We start from the raw sequence: 19,235 nt of genomic DNA on the forward strand, positions 1-19,235 counted from the left end.
CCTCTTCTCTAAGAAGGAAGCTGGCCTCAAATGTTTGGACTTCAAATGCCTCTGTACTGTTAGGCTTCAGTTTAGAAATACAGTCTTATGCCCCTTCAGTCACAGTGAACACCAGACCCCTGTTTGTAATTCAGCATTCCTCAGGGCTGGCTGGCTGAAAGCAATCTATGAAATCATATCCGTGGTCAGGCTGTGAGTATGCTGTCTGAAGAGAGCAGCTCTGCTCCCCACCTTAGCCCACACACATTATTCTGCAGTCACCTACTGAAGCACAGAAGGAGAACTGAGCAGCATGCACGAGAACAAGGTTAGAAGCTAGATCCATCAGTTCAGCCTGGAGGCAGTCCACCCTGACATTAATAATTAATTAATGGATAAATAAATAATTAACTAATAACTTTTTGTTCATCTGGTTGTACTGCCTTTGGGCTAGCTTATTTCAGATTCAGAACAAGGAAAGATGTACATTCTTTAAGATCAATGGGCTGTACAAAGTTAAATCTTTATTGGTGAATCCTTAGAGAAAAATGATCCAGTGAGTATTCAGAAATGCAGTCCAAGGCAAGAAGGAGCTACATATAGGGAGTGCAATCATAAAAATAATCCTAAGAAATTAGCAGGTCCTCCTCAAAAACAAACAAACAACAAAAACAAACCCATTAAGACAACAAGGGTTAAGCTAGGAAGCATTATTTGCCAATAAACTGAGGTGGTCGTTTTTCCCTGAAGGCAGCCATTCCCTCCTGACGGTCTCTTGTGGGGATATTCTGCATTAAAGAAATAAATATATATTTGGTAATGAAGGAATTACACTTAATTACTTAACTTAGGCCAATTAACTTAGCAGTAGTGGTCTTGACCCTTTGCAGAGATTGCTTTTCTTAAAACAATACATTTTTCAATGAGGAAAATAAAGAGGTTGGGTTGTAGTGAAAATCAGAGTTTCCAAGACAAAGCCCAGCGATCAGTGAACTACCTGGGAGAAGTTTTCCATGCCTTTTAATACTGCTGAGAGGCACAGCAGTTAAATGGTTAACTAAGAAAGGTGCACACCCTCCAAATTTGTCAAAGAATGACTACAGAAGGAATTCTAAACAGGCTAAAACTGTTAGTAAAACCCATGCTGTAGTTAATGTATTGTAATTGTATGTTCCTAGTTTCAACTTCAGGCAGAAGGATATTGATTTAAGGAAGGACTATTCAAGACAATAGTTAACAGTCTAAAATAAAGATCTGAACTGTGCTTGGTTTATGTTGTCAAAGCTTAGGATTTAGCTGCTAGTTTTCCCTCTTGGAGAAGAAAATACAAGAGGACGTTGGGAGTATCTGGCTTTAGAAAACATGCAGTAGTTGGGGTTCCTTTTAAAAAGCATTCTGAAGGGAACTTACCTGTGCGTAACACATCCCCTCAATCGCCATCCCTGATGCAATATCAACCTGCAGACAAGAGGGAAGAAAAGGGACACAGTAAAAATTAACTGGTAGTGACTGGCATTAGATTTCACTCCTGTATTAGAACTGCAGTGCTATCAGCTGGAGAATGAAACCCTGCTGTATTAATTTTGTCTTTAAAAGCTCTAAGAGGAGTTCTAAAGGCTTTCTTCAAACAACGATCATAGCTAACTGTTGTAAGTATTTTTACTGTAGTAATTTGTAAGAGCTGCTTATCCGCCTCCTTCACTGCAGTATTGAAAAGATTACCTCTATTCCTCTGTTTATTGCCAGTTTTCCCATTTTCACAGCAATTGGAGCCTTCATTTAAAAAAAAAAAAAAAAAGCCACATCAGTTCACAATACAGAAGCAGTTATAGCATCACCCTACCTCCAACTGACCTTTCAGTCTAAAGCAGTCTGCAGTTAGTTGTTTAGCTTCTTCTAAAATACAGTTTAGTGTTACCTACAATCAATAGATTGACAGCTTACACTGTGCATGTGTAACCTGCAAGTCTGGGAAGTAAAAGTATCCTATGGGTTAAATAACTGCATGTTACATTTGTTCCTACAGCAACTGCATTCACAAAAGCAACAGAATTAAGAGACTTGAATATCAGGAGCTAAGACTTGGATATTTCATGGAAGGAGATCTCAGTTGTTTGCATTTCTGCTTCCCTTAAGAAAGAGCATCCTTTACATTGACAATACGAATAAAACACTGACCCGAGGAAGGATTTCTTTAGCCAAAGTTAATGCCCTCTGGTAAGCTGCATCTCCCTCCTCGTTTTGGGGCACGGCGTGATTTACTAATCCCATTGAGGCGGCTTCTTGCCCATCTATCTGTCTCCCAGTGAAAATGAGTTCCTTTGCAAGACCTACTCCAATACATCTGGGCAGGCGCTGGGTTCCACCTTAGGACAAGAGCAAAAACACCATTTTTCATTTCTGAGAAATGCCCCAAAAAGCAACAGCACTTTGTTTTTTATGCAAGAGGGAAGTCTGAAAAATAAAGGGCTAACAACTGCTGGCTGAATGTGCCAACAGATATTCGACAAATATCTAAAAGTCTTCAGCATTCTTGAGTATTTTAATAAGTGAGAAAAAGAGTGGAGGGACCGTTGATTGTAAGACAGGACCTGGAGCAGAACTCTATATTCAGATACTAGAAGATGTTACTTAAATTGCATTCCAAACCAAATAAGGAGCACATCTTAAGTGCTCTAATGGCAGAATATTTATGGAAACGTAGAGAAAGTTAGAGGCTGAAGATGCAATGAAGGTTACCTGCTCCTGGGAGAAGCCCTCTTGTGGTCTCTATAAGACCCATTTTAGCTGATGAAGCTATTTAAAAAAAAAAAAAAGAAAAAGATTTAGTTTATTTTTCTTATGTACACACTGTCCTTATGAGCTGTACTGTGTTTTTCCAGGTAGCTGGAAAGTCTGAACGCTACAATGCTTAATGTCCATCTCAAGCTAGATGAACAATGTATATAACTGCCACTTTAGGGGTAAGTAGCAATACTACACAGACAAATGAACTTCGGGCCCACAGGAGATGAAATATATTGGATGAAAGAACTGAAGTAGCAAAAGCCTTACTTCTTCCCCAAGCTGATTTAAGTCGTGAATGTTGGATCTAGCCAGAGGGCTGACTCAATACTGCCTAAGAACTACTGAATCCCCTGTCAACAGTTTTCTGAAGGAATCCTAATGTTGTCTAAAAGTATGCAAGAAAATTAATTCCCCAGAATTAACGAAATGTTTCAACTTCTGGACAAATGCCCACTTACTTCTTGAGCTGTGTAAGTTCTCTTATCCACCTACTAGGTTCCTGTAACAGCCAGCTATCACAAGGGTAAGCTTCCTTTAAAATGCAGTCTCCTATGAAGCAGCACACAGACCTGCAACTCGAAGGTCACAAGCCAGCGCCAGTTCTAGTCCACCACCCAGTGCGTAGCCATCTATTGCAGCAATGGTGGGCACAGGCAGGGCAGCTAGAGAAGACAACACAGGTTATAAAGTTTTCTTCCCAAAACTATGTTGCATTCGCTTCTGGAATTTAAAAGCCTAAATTTAAAGTGTTTAGCAGTTCTCTATTCTGGCTGTTCTGCTGTTCTCACTGGTATTTCAGTCAGATTTAACTTTGGTATTTCTCTAGTGAGAATAGAACAGTTCTTGAACAGGGAAAGATATTGGTCCAAAAAAAGAGGAGTGGGCAGCAGCAGGTATAAATACCCTAACGCTATCAAAGACATTCAGAAGTCCAAGTCCCTCCTTCTTAGGTCACCATCATTATGAGTGCTTTTGAGCACATATTAAAATTGGGACAACTAACATCACTTACTTTGTCTAGCATTGTTTCTCAAGGGTTACATGGAATTCTATACAGAATGCTTCATTATTAGCAGATACTGATATTTATATCTGTCCACTGCTCTTCATCTTAGAGAATTCAGTAGTGAAATGTATCTTGTCAAGATGCATGACATGCAGCAGCAGCAACATAGTTGGTATTCTGATCAGATCTCTGTATCAGATATAAGCTGGAGCCATGCAGGAAACCTCTCCTAAATGGCATCCTGCTGGGGGTGGCACCCTACCCCTCCCATAGAATTTCTGTCAGTCTTCCAGCTCAGATAGTCACAAACCAATTTCATCCATGAGATTTCTCAGCCTTTTAACAAAGTGTCCAACTTCTGCATCATCCATCTTCTCACGCTCCTTTAAGTCTGCACCTAAATCAGAAGAAAGAAAAAGGTGAGAATGTTGTGGTTTTGTTTTTTTTTTTTTTTACAATCTGAGCAGCACACAGCCTTAGGAGCCGTGGATTTTTAATCACAGTTTGCAGATCCATTACCTACCAGCACAAAACACACCCTTCACTTTACTCTTGAACACTACCACACGAACTTTCTCATCAAAGCGGAGCTGTTCCAGAGCGCTGAAAAGCTGTGAGTGAGAGAGAGAAAAGCTTTAAGTAGATGGATGTATATACTGAAATCATAGCAAGCTTCTAATCTATGCTTTTTTTTTAATAATTATTTTTAATTTCTCTGCTAGTGCCAGGAGTTTCCCAGAAATCACATCCACAATCCCTTTGTGACAGCCTCAGGATGTTTCCCATCTCCTTCTCATCTCCATTCAAAGATAGATCATTGCTGTCCCTTACACTCTCCTGCCTGTCCTGGTGCAAGCCAAGCTCTTCTGTAAACTGTTATCAGAGATTATCAAAGCTCTGCCGAGGCCTGACAGTGAGCACATCTTTGCTGTGATTACTCCAGTGAAGACATCTCAGTTAGCTGACCTAACTCCACTGCTGGGCTGCTCCCCACCTGCAGTTACTGTGATTCAGACCCACATCCTTTCCCTCAGGATAACCTGCCTTGCCCCAAACGCAGCCTATGCCAACCTTCAGGAGATCAAATCTTGGCTTCATGTTTCCCACAGCTATTCTCATCACATTGATTAATTGATTGTGATTCCAAGCATGTTTAGAGGCCAGGCCCATACTCACTTCATCTACAAATACTTTTCCCAAAGAATTTCTTGCATGGGGTCGGTTCATTAGGATTTCAGCAATACCTTAGGAGACAAGTTCAGTTATATTTCATTTAATCCTCTGCCGCATTAAATCAAATGGGAACAATATCTGCATATGCTGCATCTTCTCTTTCCTGAAAATGTATACAAAGTATATTCTAAAACAACTGATGAATGTAAAAGTGGCAGTACCACGAAATATGGGAAAGTTGGTGTCTGTGAAATCCTGTATTCAAGGTGACTGTGAAATTCAGTAATGCTACAAGTAATATAAATAAGCAGATCTTAAAAAGAAAATCACCTCCAAGGATATGTTGCAGAAGCACTGCAGTAATAGAAAAAAAAAAATCTATATTACATTTCTGTTTCAAGCGCTACTTAATTCAGGCTTTATTTTATAGTCAGATTTAACTCCATCTCTTAACGTGAAAATAAACATCTTGTGGGAACTGCAGTTTGCACGAAAGTGACAGGCTGCGTTCGTGCTCCAGTCAGCTCGCTGGGGAGAGGACTGCGCTCATAGTTCCTAAGTCCGAGCTGAACAGCAGCGCTGCGATCTGTAAATCATCGGCTGCCGCTTTAGGCACGAAGAGCGCCCGCTGCCGCTTCCCTCTCCGCTCCCAGGCGGCGCGGAGGCGCTCAGCGGCGCCTTCCCAGGGCCGGGACGGAAGGGCCGCTCAGGGCGGGGCGAGGCACGGGCACGCAACGCGTGACTTCCGAGCACGCTGGGGACACCGGCCCGGCCCCGCGAAGAGCTCGTGCCCCGCGCCGAGCTCCGGGGTTGCCGCAGCGGAGCGGGGCCGGGCCGGACTCACCGCCGCTCTCCCCGCCGACTCGCACTTCCGCGCCGCGCCGCGGGACGGCCGTATGGATCCCGCCGCTACCCCAGCGGAGCGCTGCCCGCCCCAACCGCATCATGGCGCCCCTCGGCCGGTTCCGCTCCTCCCCGTCCTCTGAGGGGTGGGCCCGGGCCACGGCTCCTTTAAGAAGAAGCCCCGCCCCCTCCGAGCGAGGCCGCGCCCAGTCGGCGCTAAGCCCCGCACCTCCGCTCTGCTGTCGCCCGCTGCGTCTGCGAGGAGCGAGGTGGTTCTGCAGCCATCATGGGGCGACGGGTGTTCGTGGTGGGCGTCGGTATGACCAAGGTACCCGTGCGACCCCGCGGCGGGAGAGAAGGGGGACAAACAGGAGGAGAAAGCGCGTGAACTACGAACGCCCGACGGCGCGTAGCGCTGTCAGTGCCGGCGCTGCCCGCTCCTTCGTTCCTTGGCCGTGCGGGGCGGCCTGGCGGCGGCTCCCAAAACTACGCGGACTTTGGCCGCGTGTTTTTGGGTCGGTGAAATGGCTTACGTTAGTAAACTGGATTGCTTACAAACGTGTTCCTTAGTAGCTCTTAAGTCGTAGGATCACAGTATGTCTCCGGGTGGGTCGTCGAGGCCGGTACTCCCATTTGAGCGAAGGATGTGTTAAATCTCAGTGATTTGTTCTGTTTGTTGCTTTTTTTCTTGTCAGTTTGCAAAGCCTGGTGAGAACAGTGTTGATTATCCCGACCTGGCCAAAGAGGCTGGTAAGTCAGCAGTAGAAAAGCATTTAGCTTGACCACCAACTCTATTTTAAGCCAGACGAAAATCTAAAACTGATAAGAAAGACCACTTGAAAGTGAATCCCAACTGCCCTGCAGCCTTATGGGACTGAAGTCAAAAGGATGCCTTGACATCCTTTTGTTCGGATGCAGAACTTTTGGACCATTCACGTCCTATAATGGAGAACTTTCACTGCTCTGCTTGTTGTGCAGACGCACAAATCACACACGCTAAGCTAAGCCTGCTTGTTATGATTGTGAGAGCTGCTTTTTGTAAGAACTTTTTTCTTTTTCTCCCCAACTTTTAAAATTCTTTAGGCCAGAAGGCTTTAGCTGACGCTGGCATTCCGTATTCAGCAGTGGAGCAGGCCTGCGTGGGTTATGTTTATGGTGAGTATCCTCTTGTGCTTGGGATGTGTGCGTGACGTGTGTGATCTGTGACACTCACAAATGGGGGTAAAGTTTATCCACGTCTGTGTGGAGAAGTGAAGGGGGATCCCATCAATTTCCCATCTGTTTCACATAATAAAAAACTCCTGGTTTTTAAAGTCCGATGATTTGTATCTTTCTGAGGTTTTTCTGTTGTGTGTGGCTGAGAGATAGAGGAGATGACAGCTCAGACTTTCAGGCTTGAAGAGTGGCACTGTGTTAATGTTACGTCCTGTGTTAATGTTCTGTCTTTGCATAAAGGCGACTCAACCTGTGGACAGCGGGCCATCTATCACGGTTTGGGTTTAACTGGCATTCCTATCATTAATGTTAACAACAACTGTGCTACTGGATCTACTGCTTTGTTCATGGCCAGACAGCTGGTAGAGGGAGGTGAGTTGTTTTGCTCTGCAGCTGAGTAACTCAGGCTTTATTTCTACAAATATAACTTCCTTGTTCTGTTTCTTAAGTTCCTTTGTGGATTCTGCTACTTTCTTGCACCTGATTGCTTATGTTTCTGTAACAACTACAGGAAGGTTCCCTACGATTATTCTAGTATTACTGGCAGAGATACAAGTGCTTGGTCAGATAAGGTACTTGTTCTCAAACTGCGGAGGACTGTTCTAAAATAACCCTAAGTGCTCTGGTGATTTGTTTAGTCTTCAGTAGTAACGTTTTTGTAACAGAACCATCCCCGTCCCACTTTTGAAAATTGAGAAGGGAGGAAGAACGGTAATGAATATTTATTGTAATGAGAAAGTTGATTGTACATATTGTCATTTATAGCTATGTTGTGTTCTGAATAGCCAAAACTTTCATTTTAAGGTTTGGCAGACTGTGTTCTGGCACTTGGCTTTGAGAGAATGGCAAAAGGATCCCTTGCTTCAGGTGTAAGTGTCTGAACATCTTATGTATCTCACTGTATTCGTGGATAGAAAACACCTCCTCATTCCCTGAGACATGCTCATGAATGTGAGCTGGTTTGACATGCTGCTGTAGATAGTTACAAAATAAGCCTTTTATTTTTTTTACTCATAGAAATTTGTAACGAGTTTTATGATTCTGATTGCAGCTATGAAGTGCAGATTTAATATGGAGTGTTTTACAATTAATTTGAAGCAAACGTGATGCTTTTAATACTTGGCAAAAATACATTTAAGGCGGGGTTAATCGGGAATAATGAAATTGTGATTTGCTTTATAGCTATTTCTCTTCTTTTTAGTTTTCGGACAGAACAAATCCAATGGACAAACATTTAGAAATAATGATAAATAAATACGGCCTAGCAAGTGCTCCAGTAACACCGCAGATGTTTGCAAATGCTGGCAAAGAACATATGGAGAAATATGGTATTGTTAAAGACATTTATTTTCTCTATTTTCACATTAGGGAGCATTGAATATTCAAGTAGAGTCATCTGTTACCTAGAACTCAACCACCTTTCTTAGAATTATGTTGAATTAAATGAAAGCTTTGATGCAGTCTTTTGTAAAGTTGTTTGTGAAGTTCAAATTTGTAGACACTAATACAGTATTTAGAAAGCTAGGTTAGAAGGCTGTGTTTAAGGCAAGTATTCCAACACGGCTTACTTTCTCCTGCCAGGGACAAATCCAGAGTACTTTGCAAAAATTGCATGGAAGAATCACAGCCATTCAACCAACAACCCGTGAGTAAAGCACTCCAACTCCATAGTGAGCATACGCTGCCTGTACGCAATTCCTGCAAAGCAGATGTAATGCTTAGAAATACTTACAATGTGTTGTCTGCTATAGCTGCTATACATTCTGAATCCACTGTGTTCTACTCAGTAAAACAGCTACATAGTTAGTTGAATGATAGTGAGTTATTAGTAATGCCTACTTCTAAGGACTGCACTAAAACTCAGATGGCATCTTTGTTTCCCACAGGTATTCCCAGTTCCAGAAGGAATACACGTTAGATGAAGTTCTGCAGTCTCGCAAAATTTTTGATTTCTTGACTGTCTTACAGTGTTGGTAAGGAGAGAACTTTGCATTGGGAAAGAAATCTTGTTCAGACAGGTTTGGTAGTTCATCTACTGAAGTAAAGTTTGCTTACTGTTCAGTTAAAAGTTACAGTTCATTTTAAGTATTTTCTAATTTCTTAGATGTCATCCTATTCAAAGTTTGTATGTATGTTACTGCAGTGGGCAGTAATAAAAAAACTGGAGGTCTTCAGCAAACACTTGTGGAATTTGTAGTTACAATTGCATCAGTCAAAATGCATTTTTTCCTTTGTTTTCAACATTAATAATTCAGAATGGTGACATTATTTTTCTTTCCATTAGTCCGACATCAAATGGCGCTGCAGCTGCAGTTTTGGCTAGTGAGGACTTTGTGAAAAGATATAAGTTACAGCCTCAAGCTGTGGAAATTCTGGCCCAGGTGATGGCTACTGATTTCCCAAGCACATTTGAAGAGAACAGTTGTATGAAGATGGTAGGTTTGTGGTCCTACAGTCCATAATAATTGGGATTTGTTTTTTAATACCTGCAAGTCCTAATGATAGCATAGAACATCGATCAGCAAGCAAGCAAACTGTGATTTGGGCAGGTGAAGTGGGCAAAGAGCATAGTTATGAAATAACACTGAGAAATAAATAAACATTAAAAATCTGTGTAATTATTTAAGGGCTACTTAATAGAAATGTGAATGGAAGAAATGGAAGAAATGTAGTTTCTCATGCAAAGCTATTTGTTTAATTTCTCTGTTTATAAGATGAATAAAACTTAAATCCATTTTCCTTATGTTAATATAATTCTGGAGCTGGAATAACCTGTTGTTCGGTCATGAGGGGCTATGGTAGGAGATGCACTAAAGTGAATGAAAATGCCACCTTCCATCAGCTTATCTTCACTCGCAGGATGAATAGCAGCACATTAAAATTAAGAGAAGGAATGAAATGGATGGCTGCTTCTTTAATGATATTTTAATTTCTTGCAGGTTGGTTATGATATGACTAAAAAAGCTGCAGAAAAATGTTTCAAAAAGGCAGGCCTAAAACCTACGGATGTCGATGTGATTGAACTTCATGACTGTTTCTCAGTTAATGAGTTCATTACCTATGAAGCTCTTGGACTCTGCCCAGAAGGTAAAAGCATCAGTGAAGCTCTTTGTTTTACTAAAATAGAAAGCGTTAACAAATATTTTTTTTATCTCTTCATATAATTAATTAGAGTTGTGTACTGGACAGATATTATAGATTTGAACACCATATTAGCTAACCTGGAGGAAAAGGCAAGCTGCCTGTATAGTAACATAAAGAAGATGTGCAAACTGTGGGAAGTATTTAACAGATTGGTGTATTGCTGTGATTTCTACAGAAGGCAAATTGATGTGTTGGACAGCTGTATGAAATCACACAGCAAGTTTGTACAGGAGTGGCTCTTCAAGCAGGAGGAGGCAATGAAGGGCTCTGGGATTGCAGTATCTGATGCAGTCTTTCTCTAATTTTGTTATGTGACTTTGAGAAAACATTGAACTTTTGTCAGTGGATGGTAGTGTCACTAGGTTGTCACTTATTTTACAAAGTGAGCATTCTCAATGAGACAACTTCATAGGCCTTCAGGAAACATTGTTATGCAGCCCCCCAGCATTGATGACAATTCTGCAAGTAATTCCTTTCAGAGATAACAAAGCAAAGATGTTTTCACAGTGGTCACTAACTACAACTAACCTTTCTTTTACAAAAGAAAACCTATAAATTTCACGGTAGCTTCCTTAGTATAATAACTAATTACTGTGTGGTGTTGGGCATATCTCCACACTGTATCCTGAGCGCTAATTAAAACAAGCCTTTGTGCCAGGCACCCACACCTGGCTCTTCTCCCGCATTCCCTCTCTCCAGTCATGTCAGCCGAGTCTCAGTTCAGTCTGCCCTTGTAAAATCTGTGCTGGTGTATTTCTAAGGCTTAGACGGACAGAAAGCATTTGCAGTGTCTTTGGTTTGTGATGCTAGACCTGAAAAATGATGTTTTAAAAAAACACTGAGCATTTCTCTTTTTCTAACTGTTGTTCCATCAGGAAAAGCGTGTGACCTGATTGACAGAGGAGACAACACTTACGGAGGAAAATGGGTCATTAATCCTAGCGGTGGCTTGATTTCCAAGGGACATCCCCTCGGTGCTACAGGTAATAAAACACATCGCACTCAGTCACACCTTCAGGCGCGGAGCTGTTTTGGGGCAGGCGGGTGCTTCCCACTGCCGTTTGCACGGGCAAAAGCGGGACTCGCTTCAATAACTTTTATTCGTTGTCGTGCTTTAAAGCTGAGCTTTTGGAGAGATTTACTACAGCCGCGACCCCAGCCGCGTGTGAGCTTCCCGCCCGGCGCCGCCCCCTCCTTCCCGCCGCCCCTCCTTCCCGCCCACACGCGCTCTGTGCTCGATGTTTCAGGCCTGGCGCAGTGCGCCGAACTCTGCTGGCAGCTGCGCGGCCTGGCCGGGAAGCGGCAGGTAGGCGGCGCGCGGCGGGCTCTGCAGCACAACCTGGGCCTCGGCGGGGCTGTGGTGGTGACGCTGTACGCCATGGGCTTCCCTGGAGCCGCCAGGTGAGCGCCGGGCCTGAAGGGGACAGAGCCCCGAATGGGGTGGTGTGTGCGGCGCGGGAAGCGGCTCCGAGCGGCGGGGCCGCGCCGTGTGTGTGCGTGGGGCCGGGTGTACGTGACGATCTGCTGCCGGCACCGCGACCTGCCTTTCCGTGGGGGAAAGGCACGAGCTGTAGCCGGGGCTTGCTGCTCAGAGCCCGACTGGGCGCAGCTGGCAGTCTGAGGGTGATGCTTTCTGAGGGCGATGCTGTAGGCCGTGCCCTGCTTTTCTGTCGCTTTGAGCTTTGTCTGTAAAACTCCGTGTGAGCACAGGGAGCTGTGGGAGCAGTGCGCTGTCTGTGGGTACAACGTGCACCTCCGGGCGTCGAGGGGCAGCGCCTTCCCGTCAGCTGTGGGAGGCTTTGCAGATGGAGGTTCTCCCAAAGAATTGCCTTTATTTCCTATAGGCGATATTTCCTATATTCACTTTCATTGGCATAGAGAATTGCCTTCATTATTTCACAGGTGCATCCCGAGGCAAAGATTCACAAAGCGGTCGAGTTGGCACCTCAGTGCCTTCCCAGCACAGCTCTGCTGCCCCGGCCGTGGCTGTGGGCACCTCCAGGGGCAGAACACCACAGCCCTGGTAGCGCTGGGGCCTCATAGCCTCTGCAGTCCATGTTTCACCTGCACTGATGCTGTTTGCTGATCCCTTGCTCTCTGAAAGGCTTTGGCACAGGGAGTTCCATCAACGTGTAAGAGACTTTGGAATGAAACAGTGCAGCTGATGTGTTGAGGCAGCAGTTACGTAACTGAGCCGTGCTGTGCGTTGTGTAAGTGAGGGAAAGGCAGCAGCATTGCACTGCTATGAGATCTGCACAGACCCACTCATTAGATTCAGATCCTGCCCGTAACCTGTGGGTTTGGTAAGAGTTGCCAAGAATTTAAGATGTAAATGATAGAAGAACTTGATTTGGTTTGGATTAGTTCTTAAAACAATGCTGCTTTTTTTTTTTTTCTTCTTGTAGGTACCTTGCAGCTTTACATCCTGCAGGTACATCCTTCATTTATTAGCAGCTATGTGTTGTCTTCAAATGACACAGTCCCTACAATTGCTCCCCTAGCAAACATCTGCTGGAGCGCTTTGCTCGTAGCACCACGCAGATAAGTTCTGGCAGCACTTCTTTAAGTGATTCTGTCACTTCAGCAGTGTCATACCTGACCACGGCTTTGAACTCTGGTTTGAAGAGAGAAGATGATGATAATTACAAACTGCATGAATTGCTGTTTCTTTGGATATTTCTATACCCAATTAATCTCCAGGTGCTCCTGCACAAATGAGGAATTAGTTGTCATGCTCTTGTCAGGGTGTGCAGAGTAGAGATGTGGGCTGATGGCTCTGCGGGATCAGGAGCAATGCTCAGTACCTCCTGAAACAGCAAACAGGTGCATGTGAATTGTCAGGGAAAAGGGGAAGCAGCGCTGATGGTCTCTGAATGACTGCTGTCTTGTATGAGCTGGGGCAGGACATTTAGCATTGGATTTGATGATGGTTTGTTGAGAAGGTACACAAAATACAGGAATGCTCTCAGTGGGAAAGTGGGAAGTACATCAGAGCCCAGTGACCCTTAGGGCTGAAGCTTTTCTTGGCAGTTGCAGAATCCCCCAAAATAGATACTGTAGTCAGTTAATTTTTTAAATATACAAAATAAAAGTTGTAACCAACTGACTGGGTACTTAATGTATCAACCTATTTCATAGAAGGTATTCGAAATGATAAAAATGATTGAGTCTCCCTCTTCTGGGGAAAGAAAAGACTTCTGGCATATTAGCTGTGATGGGGCAGTGAATCTTTGAAGCTTCCACTGTAAATTGAAGCTAGAAATAATGTTAACTACAAAATGTTCTTAAGCAAGGTGGCAGAACTTAGGATTGTTTCTGGGAATACAATAACTGAACTTCTGGATCCATTCTGTAAAGGAGTTTATTTGATGACAACAAAAAACAAACCAAAAGTAGTCCATGTAGTCCTTGAGGCGGTGTTTGTGCTGTTTCTGTCTTTGCACACAGTGTGGCGATAGAGTTGGCTGGTTGATCTGGGTGCTTTACTTTCCTTGCCACAAGTCCTGCCTGCACATCTGAAGCAGCTGTGTGCTGGAGGTGGCTGTGACACTGCTGCCTCACCCTCAGGAAGTCAGTTCTGCTTGGATTTAGTAGGGTTGCCTGGTGTTGTATCAGTGTGGCTCTTCTCAGTGGTGTTGGCCTGTTTGCAGTAATTTGAAGATGTTCAAAATGTGATTAAATGTGTTTTTTTTTTTTCTTTTTTTCCCTCCAGTGATGGCCGAGTTACGGCTGTGCCTCTCAGTGCAGCTGTTGATGGATTTAAGTCAGACTTGGTCTTCAAAGAGATAGAAAAGAAGCTCCAAGAGGTATTCTGGGACTACTTTTACCTGTAGCCTTTTTAATTTATGACAGGACATGTGCAAAACCTGGAGGAAATGCAGTACCATAAATCACCGTTTCAGTGCTGCTTGTTGAAACAGTTCCCTGTCAGATGTCTTTCAGTTCTGAACCATAAAGCATTTTGTTCAGACAGCCCTTATCTGTACAAGAGTATTTGCGTAGAGACACATTTAAGCCATATACAAGGAACTCACACTAACGTGTTTGTTATCTATTGCTTTGTAGGCATGAATAAAAGAAGAAATCACACTTTGGTAGACAGCAAGATAAGACCTTTGGGGCAATTGTCTTTTTTTGTTTTGCTGGATAGATTTTAATAGAGAAAGATGGCCATGGGTGTGTTTTCTCATTGGTTGTTTAAGTAAAGGCTAGTAGAAGGAAAGCAATAGTTCTGTAGGTAATAGAAGTTGTTAGTAGAAAGAGTGAAGTTTTTTTTTAAAGCACTTGAACTGTTCTAATATTCTTCTGAAGAAGATGACTAATGTGCATATTACGTGTCCATTACAGGAAGGAGAGCAGTTTGTCAAGAAAATTGGTGGTGTCTTTGCCTTCAAAATAAAAGATGGTCCTGGTGGGAAGGAGGCGACTTGGATAGTAGACGTGAAGAATGGTAAAGGCTCAGTAGCAGTTAATGCAGGTCAGTGTTATTTTTGTCATGTCATTGCAGAAGATGAATAAGGTGATTATAAACTTCTGTTCTGCTGAAGCGTTAGTGATGTTGAACAAAACTGGAGTTAGTGTTACTTTAGTTATAAACTTTTATTAATACTGACACTTCTATTCCATGGTGTTTAGGACCAAGATTTCTCCTCCTGTGAATTCTGTGTGTGTAGGTGCATGTTTTGTTAGAGGTACCTGTCAGCTGTGTCACTCAACTCCCACAGGGACCAGGAGGGAAGTAAACAGAACTCTTGTTCTGTGGGTTTGTGTGTGTGGCTTCTTATTTGTTAGTTTTTGTTCTGTTTTGTCAGGTGCTTTGTGGGAGACACCGGTAGGTGGTAGACTGGTCTATCTCGTCTAGTTCCTTCTCTGCAGCTAGTTAAGCAATAAAACTTATCTGATTTCAGTGCTGTACTAGCTGACATAAACTTTAGGTCCATTTTAAAAACAACTGCATGGACATAAATAAATAAGACTTGAGGACTGGGTGGTGGTGGTGGGTTTTCAATAAAAGTATTGGAGGCGAAGGATTTGTACCTTTGCCATGGAAGTGTCTTGTCTAATACCTGCATCCTTTTAATGTAAAGATCAGGCCAAAGATAACATTATGTTCTCAAAATTTTGTCTGTCCATGATCCTGTGTTATAAAGCTTTTAATTAAAAACGTGAGAAGAGATTGATTTGGAATTCATTTATCTAGGATATTATGGAGAGAAAAGCACTTTTCTGTTGCGTGGGCAAGATTTTATCAAAGACTTAGGTTTAGTAATACAGTGACTGGAGGAAAAGGTGTGTGAAGGTTTTAGCCCTTTACTATATGCATTAATACTTAAATCTGGATGTTTAAAAATATCCAGTCATTTCTTGTAAGAAGATGCAAAAACCTTCTTTATTTCAATTAATTCAAATGAGAGCTTTTGGAATGCTTGTGTTCCCACTTGAGTAGAAGGTAGTGAAACGCACTGTATCTTTGGAAAGCATCAGGGAAAGCACCTTCATTTTGTGTTGATTATACTACTAGCTTGGTGAAACTTAGGATGATTGTGAACACTTGTAATTAATATTCGACGTGATTACAAGTAGATTTTGTTTTAACAGATGGGTTTGCTTGGCACTTTTCAGAAAGCTTCATCTTCCTTCAGCACTGAGATGGTCTGTGCTACAATACAGCTCAGATGCATGTTGGCTCTTAAGTGATCTCTTATTGATGTTTTTTAATGGCCTTTATTTCAGAGTGCTTCAGGTACCATTGTGCTGATCTGGAGTGCTGGCAGATTCTTTGGGGATTTGCAGCTTGTGTTCCTGTTCTGTCCAAATCTTCATAGTCATCTCTGTTTTACAGATAAGAAAGCAGACTGTACAATTACAATGGCTGACACTGATTTGTTAGCTCTGATGACTGGCAAAATGAATCCTCAGACAGTAAGTGTAACACAGATGAAAGTGTGATAATACTGATATTTTGGGAGCATACTTCAGCTTAAATTACTTGAATAAATCCCTTCCTCTAAAACTGCATGGCTGGGAGGGCTTTCTGATAACACAAGTAATATGCAGAACCAAGTCTATTCTCTTCAGCTATCACAAAGATAGGCAGTATACTGTCCCAGGCTTCTGTTCTTCCTTTTAGTGTCAGAAAATAACAATTGCTGATGAATGCCAGGAGTCTGATAGGACTGTTGGAATTACAGTATTGCAGGCCAACACCTACAGGAGTATAACAACACAACTTTTGGGAGGAGTATGACTGGGTCATGAGTTGCATTGCTATTGCATTTCATGCTTTTGTTTTTTTTTCTCTCTCTCTCTCTCTCTCTAGGCCTTCTTTCAAGGCAAATTGAAGATATCTGGGAACATGGGCATGGCAATGAAACTTCAAAACCTACAACTTCAGCCAGGGAAAGCTAAACTTTGAGCTTGCTGAAGTAACAGTCGCTAATTCATACTCTCTACAGCAAATTAGAATGATGCTGGATGTTGATAACATGACACAGACAGGGCTTATTTGGACCTCTCATCTAAAATCAGTGATTAGAGACCTTAACGCTTAATAAATTCCATCAGTTTGTAGATGGCAAAGATTTTTAGGCTAAGCTTGAGGCAATAACTCTTGCAAATGCTTTGTGGTTTGTATTATGAGAACAGATTTTTCTTTTAATCTAAGAAAAAATTAATAAAACTCAGAGTTGATGGAGGCTGTGTAGTGTTGTTCAGGTTGGGAAGAGAGTGAGCAAGGTTAGAAATAGTTTGATTTATCACTTAAATTTGCATTTGTAAAAGACTGTAATAGGAGATCATATGAATGCTTTCATACTTCTAACAAATCTGCTGCTGCTTAAATTAAAATGGTCTTATAAAGGGGGATCTCTAACAATGTTTTTAAAATAGCCTTCAGGAATTTGCTATAAAATACTTTTCTTATAACTACTTTGGAGTTAAAGCTGTCCACAGGTAGCTAGAGATTGCTTTGAGATTTACAGAATTTGGTCATACTTAATCTTGAACAAAGGTAAGGTTTGTGAGGAGAGCAGAGAGGGAATAAAATCAATGTTTACCTGTTTTCTCCTGAGAAAATCTGGTGTTGGTCATTATAAATTTCTTACCTGTAAAAGCTTTAACTTCTGTTTTGGGAACATGTATTCTGGTTGGAAGTTTAATAGAAAATTAAATATAATTTTCCTGTTCTTCTGTGCATCTCTTCCTTGGATTTGTAAACAGATTTCATATTCGTGCACTAAATTGAGTATTTTATACAGATTGTCACTTAGGGCTTCCATGCCCATCCTTTTTGTTTTTTTTTTTCTTCCTCAACTCTGGGTCAGGACTGAGGAACTTTCACATCTTTCATCATAGAGATGTCACCGCCACCCCCCCACTGAGGCCCAGGTTGTGCTGCAGCACCAGCTGTGCCCCACTGGCTCCTCGTGGCTGGAACGAGCTGTGGGCATGGTGCTCAGGCTGCCATCTTGGTGTGTGCCTACGAGCCACGTTCCTGGGCTGTTGGTGTGGCTGTCCCTGGAGACACCCATGGTCAGGCTGTTGGGGCTGTGAGCACCTGATGGAGCTGTGGGTGTCCCTGTTCAGTGCAGGAGGGGTTGGACTCGATGGCCTTTAAGTGTTCTTTCCAACTCAAACGATTCTATGACTATTAGAAATGGCCGTAAGAACGTAGTACTCTACTGCAATGGAATTAAAAACTCCTCGACTGCAAATTGTACTGCAATTGGAATTGCTGTTGGCCTAGCTAGTTGACAGAAGGAACTGCAGGTGTGCTCTGTGATCTTCCTTCCTAATAATAAATTAAATGCATGCGGTATGATTTGAGAGCATCAAGACTTTATCACCCAGATAACTCAGAAGATATTTTCTTAGGAGGCCTGAAATGAATATTAATCCCATTTCAGTGCAGCCTTGGTTTTAAGATAGTTTTCTCTTCGTCTCACTGTACTATTCTGCAGTTATGATTCAGTTCCACTGACAAATGTCTTCCCTTTTACTGTCCGCAGAACTCCATCCCTATCCATAAGCAGCTGCATGGGCAAGGCATAGGCAGAACCTGCATTAAATGCTGTGAATCTTATGCGTTCCTAAGGGAAACATCATGGAAAGAACCAGTAAGAAGTTTTGTAATTTCATCCATGTCTGAGACTGAGCAAAACGCCCCCAGCTCCCCAGCACCAAGGACTGTGTGCCCACAGGGCGCCATGTCCTGGAATGGTTGGGAACTTGTGTGCCCCTCACTGGGCACATAGCTGTCCTCATGGCTGCTGGGCAGGGAATGGAAACGACTGCCTGCAGGCATGGAGCGTTCTGCATTGCGTTCTCTTCTCAAATTGAGGGAGGCACAGATACCAGTAGTTGCCTCTACTGCCAAGCATTAACACATCCCTAGCAATGGAATTCTTCCATCACAGATACCCATGCTCCCATTTAACCGGTGTGTTTTTCTTCCCAATTTTCCCAATACTATTTTTTTTTAACCCCAAATTGACAGCAGGTGATCGACCTGTTGCAGCTATTTAAATTAAGGTGTGCTATTTACAAGGTTTCTTCTCCAGCTTCCTGCCACCTGCTCATTCCTAACAGAGAAGGTGCATTATCCTCACAGATCCCAATGCTCCTCAAGAGCCATCTCATGTGAAAGAACACAAAGGAAAACCTGTGCTGCTGAGAAACAGGGACAGAAGTGACTGTCTGTTGGAATAATATCAGATAAGTATTTTGAGATCCCAAACTTAACAGAAATAGCTTTTATTATTGTTGTTATATTAAGGAAGATACCATGAAATGTATGGGTCTTCTTTTGTAAAAGGAAGGTTAGTTGTAATGAGTGACTGCTGTGAAAATATCTTTGCCTTGCTGTCTCTGAGAGGAATTACTTGCAAAATTATCATCAACACTGGGGGGCTGCATAGCAATGTTTCCTGAAGGTCTGTGAAGTTGTCTCATTGGCAATGCTCAGACTTAGTAAAATACACCATCTAGTGACAAAAGTATGCAGTTTTCTCAAAATCACTCAAAAGCAATTCAGAGAAAGACTACATCATACTGCAATCCTGGAGCCCCTACTCTCACAAGCTTGCCATGT

General features: G+C 42.6%; 2 protein-coding genes across 3 annotated transcripts; one reads left to right on the top strand and one right to left on the bottom strand.

Annotated features, from left to right (window-relative positions):
• Window positions 1–483: 483 nt before the first annotated feature.
• On the bottom strand, window positions 484–5,894 carry ECHDC2 (enoyl-CoA hydratase domain containing 2). 2 transcript variants are annotated; one of them, XM_042873931.1, is made up of 10 exons: window positions 5,790–5,894; window positions 4,949–5,016; window positions 4,296–4,383; window positions 4,083–4,169; window positions 3,336–3,428; window positions 2,719–2,775; window positions 2,158–2,345; window positions 1,702–1,752; window positions 1,390–1,437; window positions 484–767 (listed from the first exon to the last, which is right to left on the bottom strand). In XM_042873931.1, the coding sequence occupies exons 1-10, from the start codon at window positions 5,890–5,892 to the stop codon at window positions 690–692; spliced, it is 861 nt and encodes a 286-aa protein (XP_042729865.1). In that variant the 5' UTR covers window positions 5,893–5,894; the 3' UTR covers window positions 484–689. The 2 variants fall into 2 exon arrangements, with proteins under 2 accessions (XP_042729865.1, XP_042729866.1); XM_042873932.1 differs by having other exon boundaries at window positions 4,949–5,108; window positions 5,790–5,865.
• Window positions 5,895–5,977: 83 nt separating this feature from the next.
• Window positions 5,978–17,331, top strand: SCP2 (sterol carrier protein 2). Its single transcript, XM_042873930.1, has 16 exons — window positions 5,978–6,116; window positions 6,484–6,538; window positions 6,872–6,943; window positions 7,244–7,375; window positions 7,808–7,872; window positions 8,205–8,331; window positions 8,585–8,648; window positions 8,890–8,976; window positions 9,288–9,438; window positions 9,943–10,090; window positions 11,023–11,130; window positions 11,395–11,548; window positions 13,860–13,953; window positions 14,495–14,624; window positions 15,990–16,069; window positions 16,467–17,331. The coding sequence occupies exons 1-16, from the start codon at window positions 6,075–6,077 to the stop codon at window positions 16,560–16,562; spliced, it is 1,605 nt and encodes a 534-aa protein (XP_042729864.1). The 5' UTR covers window positions 5,978–6,074; the 3' UTR covers window positions 16,563–17,331.
• Window positions 17,332–19,235: the final 1,904 nt, after the last annotated feature.

This window comes from Lagopus leucura, unplaced genomic scaffold (genome assembly GCF_019238085.1).
Source record: "Lagopus leucura isolate 7727_CA_CO unplaced genomic scaffold, USGS_WTPT01 Super-Scaffold_100009, whole genome shotgun sequence".
Lineage (NCBI taxonomy): Eukaryota > Metazoa > Chordata > Aves > Galliformes > Phasianidae > Lagopus > Lagopus leucura.